General features: G+C 42.2%; 1 protein-coding gene across 1 annotated transcript in view; it reads right to left on the bottom strand.

The window, feature by feature from the left end:
* LOC133122424 (angiotensin-converting enzyme-like) overlaps positions 1-23,167 on the bottom strand; it is a 147,058-nt gene that overhangs the window by 85,974 nt on the left and 37,917 nt on the right. Inside the window, exons 5-7 of the mRNA XM_061232388.1 lie at positions 17,735-17,878; positions 10,173-10,364; positions 9,876-9,973 (exon numbers count right to left, since the gene is read on the bottom strand). Coding sequence (XP_061088372.1) covers positions 9,876-9,973; positions 10,173-10,364; positions 17,735-17,878 — 434 coding nt within the window. The remainder of the gene's footprint in view (positions 1-9,875; positions 9,974-10,172; positions 10,365-17,734; positions 17,879-23,167) is intronic.

Below are 23,167 nucleotides of genomic sequence, written 5' to 3'. Positions count from 1 at the left end.
ACGCCTGACATCCTACCGTTTATCACCTCCCTTGTTAACTCCTCTCTGTCCTCTGGCTGCTTTCCCTCATCATTCAAGAGGGCCTACATCACCCCACTCCTAAAGAAACCCACTATAGACCCCTCCTGCATTCAAAACTACCGTTCTGTATCTCTCCTTCCTTTTCTATCCAAATCCATTGAATGAGCTGCCTTCCAACCAACTCTCTTCCTTCCTCTCACAGAATAACCTGCTGGACCCCCACCAGTCTGGCTTCAGACCTGGCCACTCAACGGAGACCGCACTCCTCTCCGTCAATGAGTCCCTTCAGGTTGCACAAGCAACCTCCCTTCCCTCTGTCCTGATCCTTCTTGACCTCTCTGCAGCGTCTGACACAGTCAACCACTCCATCCTCTTAGCCTCCCTGGCATCTACAGGGATCTGTGGCACAGCCTTAGAATGGATTAAATCTTATCTCTCTGGCCGGTCCTCCCAGGTGTCCTGGGCTGGAAGAGTGTCAACCCCTCGCCCCCTTGTTACAGGAGTCCCCCAGGGCTCAGTCCTCGCACCTCTCCCTTCTCCAATTTTTCCATCTCACTAGGGGATACCACAGTGACCTCATCCCCTAGTGCAAGAAACCTTGGTGATGGATGACAGGATGTCCTTCTCCGAGAACATCGCTACGGTGACCCGGGCTTGCAGGTTCTTCCTGTACAACATTCGGAGAATCCAACCCTTTCTCACCACCTACTCCACTCAGCTCCTTGTCCAAGCCCTGCTCAGCAACCTCCACTGGCTGCCTGTTATGGCTTGCATCAAATTTAAAACTTTGGTGCTCACGTACCAGGCAGTTAAGGGATCAGCCCCTGTATATATTCAATCACTTATCAAGACCTATACACCAGCAAGACCCCTCCGTTCTGCCACTTTGTGCTGTCTGGCACCTCCCCCTCGCCACACCTGCACTTCTCGCTCACGACTGCTGTCTGTCCTGGCCCCACGGTGGTGGAATGACCTCCCGGTGGATGTCAGAACGGCAGAGTCTCTGAATTCTTTCAATGCAGACTGAAGACTCATCTCTTCAGGCTACACCTTTCCCTCCTTAACTCTGATGAAGGCCTAGTGCCGAAACGTAGGCATGTCTGCCAATAAAGTGGTGACTCTGTAAAGTAGCAATGTTGCGCTTTTTCCTTACTTTTTCAAAAGTTTAACCTCCTTAACTCACCACCATGAGTATTATATATGCCATAGACTGTTATGGCACTTATATAGTTGTATAGATATTGTTGTTTTTTTTGTATTAGCTATTGTATTGTTGTACTCTGGGTATTCTAGCTGCCAACTGTGGTATGCTAGTTTGGAAGTTGATGTATTCTTCAAGGGTTCCGATTGTATCTGTATGGTTACACTAGAACTCGGAACTGTACTGTCCTCTCAGGTCCTCTTTGCACTTGTACTTGTGTTTGATCTGCACTTCATTGTATGTCACTCAGGATAAGAGCGTCTGCTAAATGCCTTGTAATGTAATGTAATGTAAGATGCAGCAGACTTGCGGTTGCAGTTCACTGCAGTTGCACACCAGGGACCGGGGTTCGATTCCTGGTCCTACCAAAAGCCAAGTTTAGCCGGCTCATGTGGAGCGGCATAATTGGCTCGCTGCTCCAGAGGGAGGGTCTTGGCAGGGTTAGCTGATTGCCGCGCAATAAGCACCTCGGACACCTTGGAATCACAGACACATTTCGAGAGATGAGACGTCTTGAAGAAGGCGTGCCGCTCTTCCTCGGCCCACCAGGGGGCGGGGTGCGGATGGTGTATCTAACACTAACTCTAATTGGAATAGAGGGGGGTACAATTGGCTATTAAATAGGGAGAAAAAGGGAAAAATCATAAATAAATAAAAAAATTTAATTAAAAAAAATATTGAACAAACGGAGTGCGCATCCGGGTACCTTATCCATGCTTGCACTTCCAGACTTCGGTTTGGACTCACAAACTCTAACATGGATGTGTGCTCGCAATCTTTACATGGACAGATTATAAATTCTGTCAGAGTTGGGAGAATAAAAAAGTTCCAAGATGAACGAGAGAGCTGTGTCAGCTGTCATTCATTCGACAACCGCAACACAGCACAGAAGCGACACCGGTTACACTTGTTCCGTGACCTGTCATATCGCCGAGCAATGCTTGCCTGGTCCCCAGAGTTTACTAACTGTGCCTGGCTCTGCCGCCGCTTCTCTACCCACCTCACCACTCGTTTCCGTGTGGACAAACATATGTATTGCGCCGCATGATATTGTGCGTGCATGAGGTATTTTGTATAAAGCCAAAAAAATACTTTTGTTACATTATATGTCTGGACAAAAAAAGCTGACGCTTTTATCCAATGCAACTCATAGTTGACAACTTACAGTTGACAGTCCTCCCCTGGAGCAATACAGGGTTTTTTTCTTATTAAGGTTTCCCTGCCTATTACAGTGGACATTGAGTCATATGACAGTTTTGCTGCAATTAATGTAGCACATATTGATGTATTAAGTAATTCAACACTGGTTTTTATTTAATTTTATTTATTTATTTATTTATTTTATCAACAAAAATATGCAAAAGTTACATTTTTTCTAATTATTATTTTTCCACACCTGGTCACATTCCCAGCCAAGGAAGTCATATTTGTTTTCATTTTGCTATTATGCATTGAGAATTCTGAGCTATGGTTTCTGAGAATGCATTCAGTATGAGTGATGTTTCCTATCCAGTCCTGGCTAGTGATGCATTCATTGTGGGACAGGCAGGGGTTGGGGACTTAGATTGTTTAGGTTCGGTAGAGGTTGGCCTGTGGCTCCTGCCTTGAGTGACATGGACAAGATAGTTAACCAGCCAGTGTTAGGTTCACCAGTGGGTCCTACAGCCAGTTCAACTCCCATGGTGCCCACCAGCCCTCAACCTGCCCAGGTCATTACCACTGAAACACTCGGCAGTATGATCTAGTTAAGCAGATTGGGGAAAACATTACTGCCACCCTGCACACCATGCACCAGCCCAGTTATAGCCAGCCCCAGGTTTTACCTCCCCAGTCCCCTGGGTCTGCTGATGTTTCACAGATTAAAGTGGTGGTCCAACCTGACACAAAACCCCCACCATTCTTCAGAGAGGATGAGTCTGACCAGTTTTCCATACACGAGTGGGAAGACATGATAAAGACCTATGCAGCCAGGATGGAGTGCGTAACACACAGTGAAATGTTCAAGCGTGTAATGAGTCGGCTGACAGGCAAAGCAAGGGACATTGTTAAAGTGTCAGTTCACAGTCATCCTGAGGTTAGCCCCAGTGCGCTTCCCACAGCCGTCTTTGATATTTTGAAGCATAAAATGTGCAAACAAGCAGTTACTGTAGAAAAACTGTCAAAAAAGTTGGGGAATCCACAAGCTACACAAATCAGGGTTATGTCAGTGTCCTTTCCACTGCAAGGATCCAGTGACCATAATCCATAATAGTTTATAATTCCAAAAATGTGCGAACTCATCAATAGAATGGCCATTGTTTACTGATATTTTCATCAGAGGAATTATCATTCCTGTCCATTTCGCCATTGCATACATGTACAAAAGTACTTCTCCATAGGAATGGTATTATCTACATTTTGTATTGGCTCTCTGGAACATGATCACTGCAACAATGAGGTTCTCTGATCAGTCCCAGTAATGTATTTGCATGGGCGGCCTGTTGCGTCGTGGTTAAGGTAAATGACTGGTCGGTGGTGGCCACATTAAGATCCGCACAGCCCTTAACCCTGCATTGCTCCAGGGGAGGATTGTCTCCCGCTTAGTCTAATCAACTGTACATCGCTCTGGATAAGAGTGTCTGCCAAAATGCCAATAATGTAATAATGTAGTTCCACCTCCTGGCTGTAGAATTGTGCCATGTGACTGACACAAAAAATACTGAGGTATAGACAACACGTCTCTCTGTGAGAAATCACCTATGATATAACTTATTGCAGAGCCATATTAGAGTGAAGACTTAGTATATTTTAGCTAATGAAATTACATTTCAAGCGGTGTATTGTTTGTTCGGCTTGCATAAAACAACATGCTGGAAAAAACTGTTCTTGACACTTTATGCCAAAAAAGGTTGATGTTTTACAACAAAAAAATTATTTTGTGATGACTAAGAACACTGAAAACGCATTTGACTCCACACTCGATGGCATTATGAGTGACATTACCCCATTTTATATTGGTGAACATTGAATATTGAATATCTCAGAATATTTCATTATTATTATTATTATGTACACTTATCAAAATGAAGCAGGCCTGCTTTTGACAAAGTGTATTTGACAAATTTAAATCAATGGACCTCAATCAATATATTAGTATACAAGATCTTATTTATTTGATTTTATTTAACCAGTAAAAAACCTAATTGAAATTCCCTTTTACAAGAGTGTTCAGCCCAAGAAAGGCAGCAGCACAACACAACATAACAATATAACAACATAACAAATTACATACGTTTACTAGCCCAGTCACTCCCCTGTCTGCGTGCCCAACTATTTGGGTGCTTACGGTAGTTCCGGGGTTCAACCTTCCTTCCAATCTTGCATTCCTTACTTCCTGCTTTCTCTCCATTTCATGTTTGTATATAGCACTAATATACTAATCCCAACTAACATTGAAGTTGTACAGTACTAATTATACTAACGCACTAATATGTTTGTCAAACTAACAAACTAACATTCACTAGTTTTGGGTATTTCTAATTTAAATCACTTAACTAACTTACTAACGCATCTCCAGTTTCAATTCTGTTCTGTAACTCTGCCTCCCTATCCTATCACTAATTACTTGCTTAGTTTCAGCAAAGTATTCACACCTGTCTCTCTGTATCTCTGCATCTCCTGATTCTGTGCAATTGTCTACTCCCTAGTCCGGAGCCGTTTGTATTATATGTGTGTCTTTGTGAATCCAGTCCACGTTTTTGTTACCCCCTCATTATTGTGCTATTACCCTTTCATGTGTCTCACCTGATGTTTGTTTGTTAGACCGCCCTCACTCCCATGCCCCGCCAAGTTTGTCTCATTCCCCTGTGTATTTATACCTGTCTTTTTCAGTTGCACCCTGCTAGTTCGTCTTGTCCTGTTTTTGAGTCCTGAGCCCTTCATTCCTTCCCCTTGTTCTAGCCCCCTTATTCCTGAGTCTTGTTTCCTGTGCCTTGTTTGTTTTCCCGTGCCTTGTTTGTTTGCCCTTGCCGTGTTTCTGTTTGGATTTCCTGTGTTTGACCCCTGCCTGCTTTTTGGACTATTCTGTTCATCCTCTGTACTTTTGCCTGTGGACTAACCCCCTGGTTTTTGATCTTTTGCCTGTTTGTTACTACGCTCTGTCTGCCCCTCCACCTGCTACTAAACCTGTGATTTTCCACACCCCTGTGTATGCTTCTGGTTCCTGTCCTCCCTGCCGTGACAACATTAGAAGTTACAATTCACACAAGTGCATATGAGGAGTTTGGTTCCAAAATGCGATAAGCACCATTTTTTTTTTTTATTGAGTTACCGCCAAAATCAGTACTGTATTTCGTCACTATTGATAAGCCCATATTCAATTTTCCGCAAAACGCGATATTCGCCGTGTTACACTGTCCTGTTTACTCGCTTTTTTTCCAAACCGTGACAAACGCCAGTCCCCCTTTTCTGCAGAACACAACAGATCCACTCAACCAATCACAGCGCACCATTCCACTTTGTGTAAACAGTAATGGCGGTGCTCTGTATGCAGCCGGCATCCTAGAGAGTTCTCGATATAAGTAGTAATTAACAAGAAACAATAAAGAAAACATGAATAATTTCGACGGCATTGATGAGCCTGTGGTGGTTTCTGCTGTGGGTAGGAAACGTAAGCCTTCGAAGACAACACAACAAATTCAATGTGTTAAAAATGAATGTGATTTTCAGTGGTCTAATACAAGGGATATCGTCATGTAATCGTGTTCTTTCTTACAGTATAGTTCTACTGTTGCACAATTGTATACAGAAATATTGTTTTTATCAATGCAATGATTTGTATAATGCACAAGACAACACAATTAATGCATTGTGCTCAAAATTAATCATTGTTGTTCATGTTCTTCTTGTTCATGATGAAATGTTTCACTTTTCCGCACATGAGCAACATTTTATTGATATAATTGACTGTATTTTTGGCCTAGTGGCCCAATATTAGATAAGTATTTTCCAAGTTCAGAGGCTGTCATAGGTAGATCAATTTACTTTGTTGTTCATCATTGTATTTTGCACAGTTTCAATCTGAAAGAAAACTTTTGTATTGATGCAATGCATTTATAGCAGTTTGGGAAAAAAATAATCTGTTTTTAAAATAAATCTTTAAATATTAAAATCTGGATTTGAATTTTTAATGTTATTATTACCTCAAGATGCTATATGAAAGCTTAAAACAGAAAATGGTAGTTTTCATCATACCACTTTCTTGGTAAAGAAAACACATGTTTACTCAAATTAATCAAAATTGATTTATAGCGTTTTGGAACCAAACTCTTCATATATACATCACAAATCAGGAGAATCAATAAAAGTAGCTAAGTCTAAAGTCAGCATAGAGTGCAGTATCAAATAACAAAATAGATTAGTTCAAAAACTGGTATGTTTCTAGTTCTGTCTGTTAATTTATTTATTTCTTGTAATTTATCATTTTTCATTATCATATCTGGTTTTCTGTTATCACCCATTATTGTTCATTGCATTCTGTCATCCCCTGTTATGTCTGTGTCAGGAAGTTTTTGAGCCAGTCACTCCCCTGTCTGCATGTTGCACTATTTGGGTGATTTTGGAGATTTCCAGCTTCCCACAATTCCTTCCCAGTCTCGCATTTCCTTTCTTCCTGCTTTTCTCGCTACTTAATGTTGTATGGCACTATACTTAATAACTACTAATATAGATATTGTACAGTACTAATTATATTAACACATTTACTGTCTGGCTAACTAATAAACTAATAGTAATTTATTTTGGGTATTTCGATTTATACACGTAACTAACTTACTAACGATTATCTCCCGTTTCTAGTCTGCTCTGTAAAGCCTCTCTTTTCTATCACTGATTACTTGTTAGTTTCAGCGAAGTGTTCGCACTTGTCTCTCACTATCACTACGTCTCCTAACTCTCTGCAAATGTCTACTCCCTAATGCGGAGCCTTCTGTATTACGTTAGTCTATGTGCATCCAGTCTGCGTTTTCGTTTCCCCCTTGTAATTCTATCATTACCCTATTATGTTCTCCACCTGTTGTCCATTTGTTTAGCCCACCTCACTCCCGTGACCCGCCAAGTTTGTTCATTTCCCTCATGTATTTAAGTCTCTGCATTGTTCTTTGTCAGAACGTTGATCAATATCCAGTCACCGATTCATAGTAAGCCTATGTATTTGAGATTCAAGAACGACACCCTTTGCCATTGACACCGAGTTTGCCTTATCCTTCTGTTTTGTTTGCTTGTTTGATTATTTGGCTTTCGACTTTTTCCTTCTGCCTTCTTCAACTTCGTTTTTGCCTAGCCCTTTCTGTACAGCTTGTGACTCTTGGATTATAGACCCCTGCTTTGTTTTTTGACCATTCTTTTGCATCTCGATTCTGGAATTGTTTGAACTGTGTTTACCTGTCTTGATTCTGGACTGATTAAAAACAACGTTTTTGCATACTCTCTGGTCTGCGTCTGGGACCTCTGAACAGTAATCACAAAAACAGAAAGCCTCATGTGCCTACCTCCCATTCGTTCAACATTGTTTTAAAAGCATCTAATGATACTAGCTCCCCAAGATTTAAATCCTTTTGCAGTGAGCTGAGGGAGCAGCGTGCATAAAAGCCCTTTTTCCCAATTCAGTACGGGTTTTGGGGACAGTTAGTAAGAGTACGTATTATTATTGCAGTTAATGTTCTGGACTTGCTGCCAGATTGGGAGAGCAAGAAAAGGCAGAGGTAGGGAAAGGGTGACAGCAGGGCGGAAGTGAGAACACATTTCATTTTTTATCAGTATGCAGTCTATCGTATTATAAACCTCATACACAAACCATTGTATCCTTTAGTTTAGATGTGTCCAAATTCCCTTTTTGGAAACCTGCCTAGACATGGCTTAGAAGAAGCAATGCAGAATGCTCTCTTTTGGTGATATTTTAAAAGGGATCTGCCCAACGTTTTAGCAATGCAGAATGCTCTTTTTTGGTGATTTTTGAAAAGGGATTTGTCCAATGTTTTAGTCGTCGTTCCATTGTGTTTCTAAGCCCACCAGACAGCCATGAGCAGCTATTTTCAGTGTGAAAAAGAGCTACCACCTCCACTGTGTTTGAGCATCTGTAACTTTGTTACAGTAATATTTAGAGAAAAATGGCTCATGGAAAACAAGCCCCCAAGGGGCCCTGTTCAGAAGGATCCAGGATTGTGCCTGAAGTCAAAAGGTTTCACGAGTACGAGGAGCCATTTTATTTTGGGTATGTCATTTTCAAGCTTGTGTTAAGAAAAGGGGTGATAGTTTTTAACCCCTTAAGTATTTCATTGCGACAATAAATGGTCAAACCATATGACCACATACAATACAAAAGCTATTTGTGAAAGTTATCGTAGAGGAGATCCGGCACACTTGTTACATTTCACTTTTTATTCAATTACTCAAAGGAATGCGATTAAAAGCTGTGAAATTTCACTTCAGAGAGCATACACTTGTCTGCTACAATAAGTCGCATTATGTTTGATGTGATCACAAACGGGTCAGGTACAATTAAAACATACAAATGTCCCTCATACTTTGTAACAGAGGTGTGGTACAATTGTAACTACAAAAAATAACTGCATAAATCAATATCTGCATTATTCTGCATTAACATCGGAATGGATGTTTAAACCTGTTCAGTCAAATAACTCACAATGAATTAGCAATATTCATGAGGTATAATGTGAATGCAAACTTTGCCGTCGGCTCTGCCTCTCATCACTCCCTATTGTAAGCCAGCCGAAACAGGGAGTGGCTACAAGCTAGCAAATGTGGCAACGCATGCAATATGGGCAATGGCAGCATTCTAAAACAGGTAAGGGCAGCAGAAAAAGCCAGGCAGCGCAATGGCTTTAGCAAGCAGGATGAACCAGGCAGCAGGGCAACTTTGTATGATTGCATCAGGGCAGCATAGCATGGCAGAGTGCGCAAAATGAACTACGCCTGAACAGGTACGGTTTGTGCTTTATATAGCCCCTCCCATTAGACATGTGAGGGGGTGACACTTCTTGAGTTGTCAGCCCAAACTAGCTCCGCAGGCTTCACATCATCAAACTGCCCGGAATGTTGTTTATTGTTTGTTTATTATGAGATCGGATGAGTTGTGGTTTCGCATTTTTGTCCGCATTCTGTGAAAACAGACAGAAATTGCACTCCTTACAAGGAAATCCATATTTAAAACTATTTATCTGAATTGTGTATGAATAGAAACAAAAGATAACCATGATTTGAATCTCCAAGTTGTTAATGTGACCTGAACTGTTCAGAGAACTGTCTGAGAACTCTGTGTATCATCTATGTTGCCAACCCTCCATATGGTGATTATTTTGGTAATGTATTTACTAGTTACGTCCTGAAACAGTGATTTCGATCATGATAATGCAAGCACCTCATGGTGAAAACGGGCACTGCTGCCCCCGACTGTCAGAAAATGCAAGTATTTCAGACCGCTATGGATTAGAGTGCTCGCATTTGCCAACTTGTGATGGTTGTGTGAACAAAAAATAGTTACTGTGGAAAAAACAAAATAAATGCAAATTTCCCGCTGCCCGGCAGATCTCTCTAGGGGGATGTAAAGCACCTTCTGAGTTAAAGCTGTCTAATTATAAGAATGGAAAAAACTCACCTTTGAGACCATGGCATTTGTGGCATCAACATTGGGTTTATTTGGGAAAGGGATCATCATGTCATATATATTGTTCCAGGTTTGTGCCCACATGTTTCCTATGGAAGCAAAATAGAGCATCTCAGAGTCAGATTAAGGCCTAACAGAGCAGCCAAGTATGACTATGCTGTCCTGCATTATCATGATTACAATTTACATGCACATTGTAATAGGACATTTGGCATAAGGTAAAATGTAGTAGCAAATTGGTTGTACTGTATTTTAAGGCTTGCTCTAGGCCTTTTTAAAGCAGCTTACCAAGCAAGTGGGCAGGGATGGGGCCTTTGAGGTTGATGTACTTGGGTCCGTAGTGATTGTACAGTTTACGACGTACAAAGGCATGCAGATTCTGGTAGAGGGGTTCCACCTGCTTGGAAAGGGTTTTCAAATCATCTTCAAAGGTAGGTGACTCATACCATGAACGCCAATAGTCACCAGTATCTGCAAAACCTAGGGAAGACAGGTGTCACATGAGCAAAGCACATTCTTAAATACCACAGAAGTGGAGCAAATTGAGCTGGTACAATCTGAAGCTCACCAGTCTGTCAGGTTAGTGAGATCGTATTAAAAAAAAAATTCATACTATTCGTACTTAACATACCGTGATGAACAGTGAGAATGTACTATACTTCATGTGCATAGTCAAAAAGTACCTGGATGCATATTACGAATGTACGGAATTCCCGAAATTTCAAAGAACATCACCAAGGTTACTCAACACCGGTTCCAGGAAGGCAAATTATACTGATTCAATGAGCTTTAATCTTTCTTTTTTGCATCTAGAGAGGCATACAAATCTACTGGATTTGGGGAAGGAGTGAGAAGAAGTCTAGGATACAAACATGGTGAAAATGTACATATTCTGTAATGGAGTGCGGTTGGAGGCCCAAATGCAACCAAAAGAGGGGGTTCTACAAGTTACCCACCACACGTGGGATAGCCACTAATATGTTCTAGGGGTATCCCTCGTCTCGGGGAGGAAGGGAAAAATAAGAAAGGGAATAAATAACTCCCCGGCACACAGCCAATCAAAAGAACAACCTAGAAGAACCGGCTGTGAGTCTAATCTGACTAGCGAGGAAATTAGAAGCCTCACATCATAATGGCATGACGATAGTAAAATGAGGCTAGGACTGTAGACAACAATGTAAAAACGAAAAGACAAACAAGACATCACATCTCTAACTCACTGACGAAGCAGGAAACGTAAAACATAATGTGGCGATTAAACTGGGAAACAGCACGATACGGGAAACAAAGCAGCGCTAAGAGCAACTTCCACCTACAGTGAACATTGTCTTCCCCTTACACTTGCCCCATGCTGTAGGGAGGCTGAGCTAGTCTAACATCACAAGAGAGACTAAGTACTCCTGGGTCCACCCTCAACCTCACCTTGAGCTCCCTACAGGCTACCTTTAAGGATAAAGGTAGCCTTTAAACTAGGTGGAAACAAAGTATGTAGACGTACAGCATGCGAACGCAAGTGATCAACGAAACTAGGAGAAATAACTCAAAACCTACTCTTGGCCTTGACAGATGGAACAATCAGACAGGGTCTCAGTTCCAAAAGGAATCCCGTCTTCCGACTGCCGTGACTGCTATTTGTGCACGGGGGCGGCCTGTAGCGTAGTGGTTAAGGTAAATGACTAGGACACGCAAGGTCAGTGGTTCCACAATAAGATCCGCACAGCTGTTGGGCCCTTGAACAATGCCCTTAACCCTGCATTGCTCCAGGGCAGGATTGTCTCCTACTTCGTCTAATCAGCTGTACGTCACTCTGGATAAGAGCGTCTGCCAAATGCCAATAATGTAATGCAATGCACTAATATAAAATAGGAAAGTGATGATGAGGCGAACCATCATTCCCCTAAGATGATGAAGGATTGCTGCCTGTTCAGCTCCTATATCCTCCACCACCACGGGCAAATGATTCTAGTCTGCACCTCATATCACATAGGTGCACAAACAAAAAAAAGGAATGAAGTGGAACAAACAAGACCCAAGTCTAGCAAAGACTAGGCTTTTATAAATCAAGTACATTACATTACATTATTGCCATTTGGCAGACGCTCTTATCCAGAGCGACGTACAACAAAGTGCATACCCATAACCAGGGATAAGTGCGCTGAAAGACCCTAGAGGGAAGTACAATTTCAACTGCTACCTGTACAACAAAGATAAGGACGAGGGCCAATAATTTTTTTTTTTTTTTTTTTTTTGAGAACAAACAAACAAACAGAGCAAAAGTGACCAAAGTTAATTTTCCAAACACTTCTTACCTAGCCAACTAAAAATACCGATACACAAAGCAAGTCACAGAGACAACAATTAAGGTTCACAGGGAGGTAGGGAGGGATGTTTTGAATTTGATGCGAGCCATGAAAGGCAGCCTGTGGAGGGAAGTAAGCAGGGGGGTGACGTGTGAGTATTTGGGAAGGTTGAAGACCAGACGAGCTGCTGCATTCTGGATGAGTTGGAGGGGTCTGATGGCGGACGCTGGGAGGCCAGCCAAGAGGGAATTGCAGTAGTCCAGGCGGGACAGAACCATCGCTTGGACCAGGAGCTAGGTCGAGTAGGGGGTGAGAAAGGGGCGGATTCTCCGTATGTTGTATAGGAAGAACCTGCAAGACCGGGTCACCGCCGCAATGTTCTCGGAGAGGGACAGTCTGCTGTCCATCACCACGCCGAGGTTCCTTGCACTGGGTGACAGCGTGAGTGTGGTATCCCCGAGGGAAATGGAGAGATCCAGATGGGGAGAGGATTTAGCAGGGATGAATATCATTTCAGTCTTGCCTGGGTTGAGCTTTAGATGGTGGTTGTCCATCCAGCTCTAGATGTCCCTCAGGCAAGCAGAGATACGGGCTGAAACCTGCGTATCAGACGGCGGGAACGAGACGAAGAGTTGGGTATCGTCCGCGTAGCAGTGGTAGGATAGCCCATGTGCAGTGATCACAGGGCCAAGGGAGCGAGTGTAAAGAGAAAAAAGAAGCGGGCCAAGGACTGAGCCCTGGGGAACTCCTGTAGCGAGGGGCCGAGGTGTCGATACCGAACCAGCCCAGGCAACCTGGAAGGAGCGACCAGAGAGGTAGGACTCAATCCAGTCCAGGGCTGTGCCACAGATGCCCGTTGCTGAAAGGGCAGACAGGAGGATGGAGTGATCCACAGTGTCGAAGGCAGCAGAGAGATCTAGAAGAATGAGGACAGAGGACAGGGAGGCTGCTCGTGCGACTCACTGACGGAGACGAGCGCGGTCTCTGTCGAGTGGCCCGATCTGAAGCCAGACTGATGGGGGTCTAGCGGGTTGTTGTTAGAAAAGAAAGAAGAAAGTTGAGTAGAAGCGGCTCGTTCTATAGTTTTAGAAAGGAAAGGAAGAAGAGATACCGGGCGGTAGTTCTGGATGATGGAGGGATCCAGAGCAGGCTTTTTTAGCAGAGGAGTGATGTGGGCCATCTTGAAGGATGCTGGAAAACAGCCGGAAGACAGGGAGGAGTTGACAAGGGAGGTGACAAATGGGAGAATGTCTGGTGTGATAGTCTGGAGAAGAGAAGAGGGGATAGGGTCAAGGGCACAGGTTGTAGGGCGGTGGCAGAGCAGGAGTTGAGAAACATCAGAGTCTGTAAGGGGAGGAGAAAGTGGAAAAGGAAGGGATGGGCCTAGAGGGGGGGAAGGGCACAGTGAGGGGGGCGGTGGTTGTAAAGGATCTGCGGATGACTGTGACCTTCTCATCAAAGAAATCAGCAAAGTCATCAGCAGCGAAGGAGGACTGAGGAGGAGGAGGCGGTGCGTTGAGGAGAGAGGAGAAAATAGAGAAAAGTTTCCGGGGGTTAGAACCAGAGTTCTGAATTTGTGTTTGATAGTATTTTGCTTTGGCGGCAGTGACAGCGGAAGAGAATGCCGCCAGGAGAGACTGGTAAGTCGTGAGGTCTGAAGCGTCCCTGGATTTCCCCCACTTCCTCTCCGCTGCGCGGAGGCTGGCCCTGGAGGTACGGAGGGTGTCAGATATCCAAGGACTGGGAGGGGATGTGCGAGGTGGCTTTGAGACAGGGGGACAGAGAGAGTCAAAGGTGGAGGAGAGAGATGAAAGGAGGGTGGCAGATGCAGAGTTAGTGGGGAGTTTGAAGAAGGATTCGAGAGGGGGGAGTGAGGCAGTGACGGTGCTGGCAAAGGAAGAGGGTGAGAGGGAGTGGAGGTTACGGCGGGCTGAGGAAGTGTGGGTGGGAGGAGGAGGAGGATGGGGAGGAAGAGGGAGGGAGAATGAGATGAAGTGGTGATCAGATGTATGCAGAGGGGTAACCGTGAAATCGGAGCATGAGCAGTTCCTCACAAAGACAAGGTCTAGGACATTGCCCGCCTTGTGGGTTGGAGGAGAGTGTTGCAGGGAGAGGCCGAAGGAGTGGATTAGCGGTAGGAAGGCAGCAGCCTGGGAGGCTTCTAGGTGGATGTTGAAGTCTCCAAGGAGAATCAGTGGGGTGCCATCCTCAGGGAAGGAGCTGAGAAGGGTGTCTAACTCATCAAGGAAGTTTCCCAGGGGCCCTGGAGGACGGTAGATAACTGCAATGAAAAGGTTAGTAGGGTAGGATACTGCAACAGAATGGAATTCAAAAGTGGATATGGACAGGTCAGAGAGGGGGAGAACAGAGAATTTCCATGAGGGGGAAATTAAAAGACCAGTACCACCGCCACGGCCGGAAGGCCGGGGAGTGTGTGAGAAGGAGAAGGAGGATGAGAGGGCAGCGGGAGTGGCGGTGTTGTCAGGTGTGACCCAGGTCTCTGTGAGGGCAAGGTATTGTAGGGACTGGAGGGAGGCATACGCAGGGATGAACTCAGCCTTCCGAGTGGCAGACTGGCAGTTCCATAGTCCCCCTGTGACAGCAAAGTCCTCACAGGGGGTCAGCGGGGGGGTAGCTGAGGTTGGAGAGGTTCCGACGGCGTGGAGGCCCACGTCGCAGGGGGGGTCTTCGAGGGAGAGAGCAGACTGGGATGGGGTGAAACATAACATCACAAACTGGGACGCTAGTGTCGCTCTGACACGCCTATTTAAATCGCCTACAATTGCTCACAAGCAATATCAAATCAAAGCTAATCTACTGATAAATTCCACTGCTATTTAAGCTATTTAAGACAAATGTTCAATCACTCTACAGGTATGCAACCAGTAGAAGTGATTAACAGGTAATAGACAAACAAACTGGCTCAAGCCCTAACCCTTGCTGTTCAAATGAACAATTTAAAAATCAACGTTACCGTGTCTAGAGGAAAGTCTGCAGCGATACTAAACACACTTGTTCCCCATTACCCAATCCTTGTGCAATCATTTATTATCGACTACACGAGGGAGACCTGAATGTGACAGAACAGGTAATGCCAACGACGCTGGTCCAAATCCATGACATATTCCTGCTTTAAATAATTTGGTTTGTGTCATATATTTGATATGTATTGGCTGTAAAAGGTACATTTTAGCCTTTGCTAATAATGCTAATTTGTATTACACTTACTCACTTTTAGTAGCCTATTGGAGCACTGTGTTGGCATACCCAGGTCAGCTTGTGAATGATTGAGTTTTGAAATCCCCTTGCAACAAAACAGTACAGGGCTGCTTTTTCCCGAAGCCTTCTTAACACTACGGCATTCGTAAGTTGTACCTTAAGCTCTACCTTAATGTTTCAGCGCGTTTCCTGAAATGTTCTTAGCTAAGTATACCTTCTGTATGTTGTACTTTCGCAAGGTTGGTCTGGACTACTCTTAGCTATACCTTAGCGATGTTGTCAGCTCACTCTGTTAGTGGCCACCACTGTTACAACTGCAAGCCTCTGAAATCAGCTGTTGCTCTTAGTTACATCTCAATCTGTTAAGCAATATGTACAGTAATATTTCTACAGCTGTAGTTGGCTAATAATATTAATGCGACTGTTTTTATGCAAAGAATAAAATTGTACATTACGAAGGATGCATGTTGCACTTTATTGAACATGTTGCCTAATTGCCTTTTAAATTATATTTATAAACTGATGATTTCCCACTCTCTCTGTGGGCTGGAGCGATATTTAACCATAGTTCTTTCTTTGTTTTGTTGTACACCGTAGTCTTAAAACTGGAAAATAATGTTTCTTTATTCGTTCGCCGTGAAGCTGTGGGACCGCTTATTTCTTTGTTTTTTTTCCGGCCATATCTTATGTTGTTTTCGTGTTGGTGCGCTTTGTTTACTGGTGCGCTTTTATTGAAAACATCAGCTAATCAGAGAAAATAGTGAATTACACCAGTAATGGTGTTTTGGGGAGGATAGGTATTTGGACAGCTAGATATTTTAAGACCCAATGCTGTTTAATAGATAGTAATTATTCATGGGGATGATGCAGATGTGAGTTTCATTAGTCAAAACAGTTGACAGTTGAGTTGAACGACGCACAATTTATCAATTTGGATAGATTGGAGTCACTGAGGGACACCAGGGTACACTGCTTACATTTTGCTTCATAGAGCTTTAGTAGTTCGGTCCATCACCCTCAGATTTTGCACACTTGTGGTCAAGTTCATAAAAAAATCTATAATTTTGCCTCCTACCTATTTGTGATTTCATTGCAAAATACAGAACTTAATTCAAGCATTTTGCCGACTTTGTTTTGCATTTGTCGCACTTTACCTACAGTGCTGTTGATCTCGCTCGGTACACCAGCAAATAAAACAAACAAATGTGGTTAAAGGGCAGCTTATCAGCTTTCATTTGAGCAGTTTTTCATCCATATTGGGTGAACCATGTAGGAATTACAGCCCTTTTTATACATAGTCCCCCCAATGTTAGGGGTCCAAAACTAATTTGAGAAATTATCGTAAACTGTTCCTTTTTTTCTAGACACTTTCCTCTTTTCATCACTCTGGTACAGATTGATCTTTGTCTCATTTGTCCATAACACTTTATTCCAGAACTCTACAGGCTTTCTTTGTACAGTACGCTTTTGCAAACTGTAACCTGGCCATTCTATTCCTGAGGCTTGCCAGGGGTTTGCATCTTGTAGTTAATTATCTGAGGTTATTTTCACATTGTCTTCTCTTGATGGTTGTCTTTGAAACATCTATGCCCACTTCCTGCAGAGGGTTCTTGATCTGTTGAACAGTTATAAATGGATTTGTGGACTGTGGAATGATAGTTGGTGCCAGACAGGGTGATTGGCGTATCTCAGAAACTGCTGATCTCCTGGGATATTCACACACAACAGTCTCTAGAGATTGCAGAGAATGGTGCAAGAAACAAAAAAACATTCAGTGAGCAGCAGTTCTGCTTAGTTTAAAAAGGTGTGTTAATGAGAGAGGTCAGAAGAGAAGTGCCAGACTGGTCGAAGCTGACAGGAAGGTGACAGGTGATGCAAATAACCGAGCATTACAACAGTGGTATACAGAAGAGCATCGCAGAACACACAACATGTCAAACCTCTAAGTGGATAGGTTACAGCAGCAAAAGGAATACATCTAATAAATACCTAATAAAGTGCTCACTGAGTGTAAGTTATAATACAATTAAATGATTGTTTCATGGTTTGTTCCTGGAGCTGAGACTGTTCTGAAAATTTGGCCATAGCTTGATGGTGAATGTACAGGTAGACTAAAGTAAAAAAATAAAGGGAGGGAAAATCAGCCAAAATGTTAAAAGTCTAAAAGGTTATTTTCTGCATTGCATTTGCTTCTACCTAACTACATAGCATTCAACATATTGTGGTTTTCACCTGAATTCAGTGTTTTTATTAATTATGATTCCAATGGTCTATGCATAATGTGTGCTGTAGTTCTGTGGTTTACTGGTGAGAGTGGCATGACGTTCTTACCATCCATGCGAGAGGCTCTGTTGCTGAGCTCCACAAATTCTGGATAGAACTCTTTCAGGGGCTCACCCGAGTTGTTGTGCCAACCCTCCCATGCGTAGAGCAACTTCTTATAACTCCGTGAGTTTGCCATAATTTCAGTTAGCTCTAGTGGAGACAAGGAAAGAGTGACAGAGAGAGAAGCACATGAGTCCATTGCAACATTATTCATGATGTGTGTCTTTTCAAATAGACTTTGATCCATAAATCAGCTTGGCCAATTGGGCTGATATGGAATGTGATATGCTATTATATACTCTGTAACACTGTCCCAGACAGCCAAAAGTTTGTTTAGGCATGTAGCAACAGTAAATAGCAGACTGCACCAAAAGAGTTAATGTTTTCATGCTCATTTTTTAAGGGTATCCGTAACACAAAAAAAAATATATAGTTATACCAAAATAGCAGTAGTTCCCAAACATGTTGCTATTGTAGTAACTGGCATTGACATTGGTTTTGAACCGAGTGAGATATTGAGGTTAAAATTTTGTTTTTTTACATGGAAGAGCCAGCCAACGCAAAACCCACTATATTTTCTCAAAAGAATAAAAGTAAAGCATAAGGAAACAAGATGACAGGAATAAGTATGTATTTTGGTTTAATCAGCACAAACCTTAAAGAGCAAAACATAAAATATGTCTGATTGATTAATTTGCTTATGTGGGTGTCAAGATTTCAGACAGAGTTGAAGTCACTTAGAGGAATTCTTGAATGAGTTTTCCCAGGGTAGATTTTCAAGAAAAACATTTTTTGTTGGGGTTAGGTTGTAGTAGCTATGACAAAAAATTATTGTCTAAATTTGAACAATTTTTCAGTCTGTGGAAATGTCAAATGTGCCAGAATTCCACTGAATTTGGTCCCCAACCCAGACTTTGTTAAGTCTCCTCTATGACAAAATAATAAAATAAAATTAATTAATCATTTGTGTTTTGTCATAATAACTGAAAAAAAACATTTCAAATTAATATGGTTTATATATGTTTATCGTTAAATATTGCTGTCCCTCATCTAGCTGTCATTACCATCATGCCAAACATTTTAGAGAGCAATACAGTTTTTTCAAACAATCGTTTATGTGGTTGCCAGGGATGTGACAGGGGGGCACATGCCGGACATTGCAGAAACATGATGATTTGAAGTCCAGAAATGTAAGTAATTTGAAGATTTACAGTGCATCTGGAAAGTATTCACAGCGCTTCACTTTTCTCACATTTTGTTATGTTACAGCCTTATTCCAAAATGGAATATATTCTTTTTTTCCCTCAAAATTCTGCACACAATACCCCATAATGACAACGTGAAAAAAGTTTTTTTGAGATTTTTGCAAATTTATTTAAAATAAAAAACTAAGAAATCACATGTACATAAGTATTCACAGCCTTTGCCATGAAGCTCAAAATTGAGCTCAGGTGCATCCTGTTTCCACTGATCAACCTTGAGATGTTTCTACAGCTTAATTGGAGTCCGCCTGTGGTAAATTCAGTTGATTGGACATGATTTGGAAAGGCACACACCTGTCTATATAAGGTCCCACAGTTGACAGTGCATGTCGGAGCACAAACCAATCATGAACTCAAAGAAATTGACTCGAAAGGAATTGGCTGCAGACCGCCCCATACTGACACCCCATAATGACAACATGAAAGAAGTTTTTTTGAAATTTTTGCAAATTTATTAAAAATAAAAAACTAAGAAATCACATGTACATAAGTATTCACAGCCTTTGCTCGCTACTTTGTTGAGGCACCTTTGGCAGCAATTACAGCCTCAAGTCTTTTTGAATATGATGCCACAAGCTTGGCACACCTATCTTTGGGCAGTTTCGCCCATTCCTCTTTGCAGCACCTCTCAAGCTCCATCAGGTTGGATGGGGAGCGTCGGTGCAGAGCCATTTTCAGATCTCTCCAGAGATGTTCAGTCGGATTCAAGTCTGGGCTCTGGCTGGGCCACTCAAGGACATTCACAGAGTTGTCCTGAAGCCACTCCCTTGATATCTTGGCTGTGTGCTTAGGGTCGTTGTCCTGCTGAAAGATGAACCGTCGCCCCAGTCTGAGGTCAAGAGCGCTCTGGAGCAGGTTTTCATCCAGGATGTCTCTGTACATTGCTGCATTCATCTTTCCCTCAATCCTGACTAGTCTCCCAGTTCCTGCCGCTGAAAAACTTCCCACTGCCAGCACCATGCTTCACTGTAGGGATGGTATTGGCCAGGTGATGAGCGGTGCCTGGTTTCCTCCAAACATGACGCCTGGCATTTACGCCAAAGAGTTCAATCTTTGTCTCATCAGACCAGAGAATTTTGTTTCTCATGGTCTGAGAGTCCTTCAGGTGCCTTTTGGCAAACTCCAGGTGGGCTGCCATGTGCCTTTTACTAAGGAGTGGCTTCCGTCTGGCCACTCTACCATACAGGCCTGATTGGTGGATTGCTGCAGAGATGGTTGTCCTTCTGGAAGGTTCTCCTCTCTCCACAGAGTAATGCTGGAGCTCTCACAGTGTGACCATCGGGTTCTTGGTCACCTCCCTGACTAAGGCCCACCTCCCCCGATTGCTCAGTTTAGACGGGCGGCCAGCTCTAGGAAGAGTCCTGGTGGTTCCAAACTTCTTCCATTTACGGATGATAGAGGCCACTGTGCTCATTGGGACCTTCAAAGCAGCAGAAATTTTTCAAAATCATGTCCAATCAACTGAATTTACCACAGGTGGACTCCAATTAAGCTGTAGAAACATCTCAAGGTTGATCAGTGGAAACAGGATGCACCTGAGCTCAGTTTTGAGCTTCATGACAAAGGCTGTGAATACTTATGTACATGTGATTTCTTAGTTTTTTATTTTTAATAAATTGACAAAAATCTAAAAAAAAACCTTTTTCACGTTGTCATTATGGGGTATTGTGTGTAGAATTTGGAGGAAAAAAATGCATTTAATCAATTTTGGAATAAGGCTGTAACATAACAAAATGAGGAAAAAGTGAAGCGCTGTGAATACTTTCCGGATGCACTGTATATATACCTCCTTATCTGAGAGTATGCTCATTCAGGCATCATTACCAAACAAGTTACTATTTGAGTATTTTAGTTGAGAAATAACACATTTTAGTTTATTTTTGTACATTTTATGCTAGCTATCCACTTTTTCTCCAAAAAAATTATACTTGTCATTTACCAAGTTTTTTTCAGTGAAGATTAAGTGTTTATAGTGTGTTGTTTTTATTCATTAATAAATGGTAATATTTTGATTGTGATCATTCTTTGTCATTACCAAAACATTTTGTCATGACTGTCACAATGCATTTTTTTTAGAGAATATTGACTTTTTTATATTATCTCGGGTCTACTTACAAATATGTGGGACATGCTATATTTACTGCAATGATTTTGCTTGTCGTCTCATTTTGCATTGGAATCAGTTTTTTGGTTTTGTAATGGTAATGACACTTTGCGGTGACAACTTTGACAATCATATCATCAAAAATGATCAAAGCTATGAAATGATCTTTGTTCCAGAACACTTAAATAAAGCTTTTGAAATAGAAAAAAGAGTTTAAAGAAATACATTTTTTAACTCATAATTTAAGTGCCCCTAATTGTAGAATCTCCCATAAACACATTTTCGCATATGTGCTTATATTACTGTGTGAGAAAATGGGTTACAATTGACATGTGCCAGTTTGTCATTATTTCTTTGTTATATAGCATGTTTACGTTACAGTACAGTCTGTAAGTATTTGTACAGTGGTACAATATTTGTTCTTTTGGCTCACTATCCGAAATGGCTCACTATTCACTAATTACTAATCCCTATGTGAATGTCCGTATAGTGTGCAATTTAGTTTTCAAAATAAATAGTGAATTCAGAAAGCAAACGTCTTTCACAATCAATCTCATGTGGGCTACGCACTGCTGCACATAGCCACAAAACCAGAACAAAAATGATCACGTGACAATTTCCTTGACGATGATGTGGCTTATACAGCGGTATTTGGACCATCGTGAGCTAACACGGTCTTCTGAAGACAGGGATGTTGTCATTTTCACTATAAGTATTGGACCAATTCACATCAATCAAAGTGTTTTAAAAAAGGAATATTAATAAGGAATATTAATCATAATCTACATATCTTCCTGGCAAATTCAGTAAAATGAACACATGCCCTCTATGCACGGGGCATTAACAAAACAATTCTCACAGACAATGTGGTTTATCCACAGCAGTGGTGATAAAACTAACAGGAAGTAAGTGCTAGTGTGTTGTTGGCTTTTACTGGTCCCCATATGAGGTTAGTATGATGTAGCTAGCATAAGCCAAGAGCACTAACCCATACAATTCACTTTTCAACAGTAGGTTACTTGGTAGAATGATAAAAACAGAAGCATTCAATTACGGTCAACGGCACCAAACATTTCTGTCTAACCATACATAAACAGCAAATGTCCCACTATAAGATCAATTTAAATTTCATTCATTCATTCATTCATTATCCTAACCCGCTTATCCTGAACAGGGTCACAGGGGGGCTGGAGTCTATCCCAGCAAACATTGGGCGAAAGGCAGGAATACACCCTGGACAGGTCGCCAGTCCATCGCAGGGCACACACACCATTCACTCACACACTCATACCTATGGGCAATTTAGACTCTCCAATCAGCCTATCCTGCATGTCTTTGGACTGTGGGAGGAAACCCACGCAGACACGGGGGGAACATGCAAACCCCGCACAGAGAGGCCCTGGCCGACGGGGATTCGAACCCAGGACCATCCGTGCCGCCTCAATTTAAATTTTTTAAAGTTATATAAGAAAAGCCCATGCTATCAAGTGCTGTGGTGGAAGATATAACCTCTACCCTCACAATTGCCACCTGGTGGTGGTTGTGTGAAAAGCAAACCCTAAACCAATATGGATTATGGCTATCTTAAATATTATTTTATTTTATTTATTCCCTTAAATCCCTATACCCTGAGAGCGACACGCCTTCTCCAAGCCGTCTTGTCTCAATTATGTGACGATCCCACTAACCCTGCTAAGTCACTCCCCTGGAGCAGCGAGCCAATTATGCCGCTCCACAAGAGCCGGCCAGAATATGTGAAAGTTTTTTAATAAAATTACGGAAAAAATAATCACATCACACACACTTAGTGCATCATGACCCGTTTGCAGTGTTACCTTTTTGGCTCACTAGGAATACAACATAAAGTAAAGAAATGGTGATTTGGTTTTTTTTTTGGAAAATGAAAGTAAATTAATGAGTGTGCACTGTTCAGACCAGGAGAACAAAAAGATAGCATGGTGACAGAGGCTAAAATTGCATGGTGACAGAGACGTAATTGCGTAAACAAGTCGACATTATGAGAATGACGATTCAATATCATTTAATCAGTATAATTTTGACGTTTGAACTTTG

This window comes from Conger conger, chromosome 2, assembly GCF_963514075.1.
Source record: "Conger conger chromosome 2, fConCon1.1, whole genome shotgun sequence".
NCBI classification, from domain to species: domain Eukaryota; kingdom Metazoa; phylum Chordata; class Actinopteri; order Anguilliformes; family Congridae; genus Conger; species Conger conger.
This window is presented reverse-complemented; position numbering and strand designations above follow the sequence as displayed.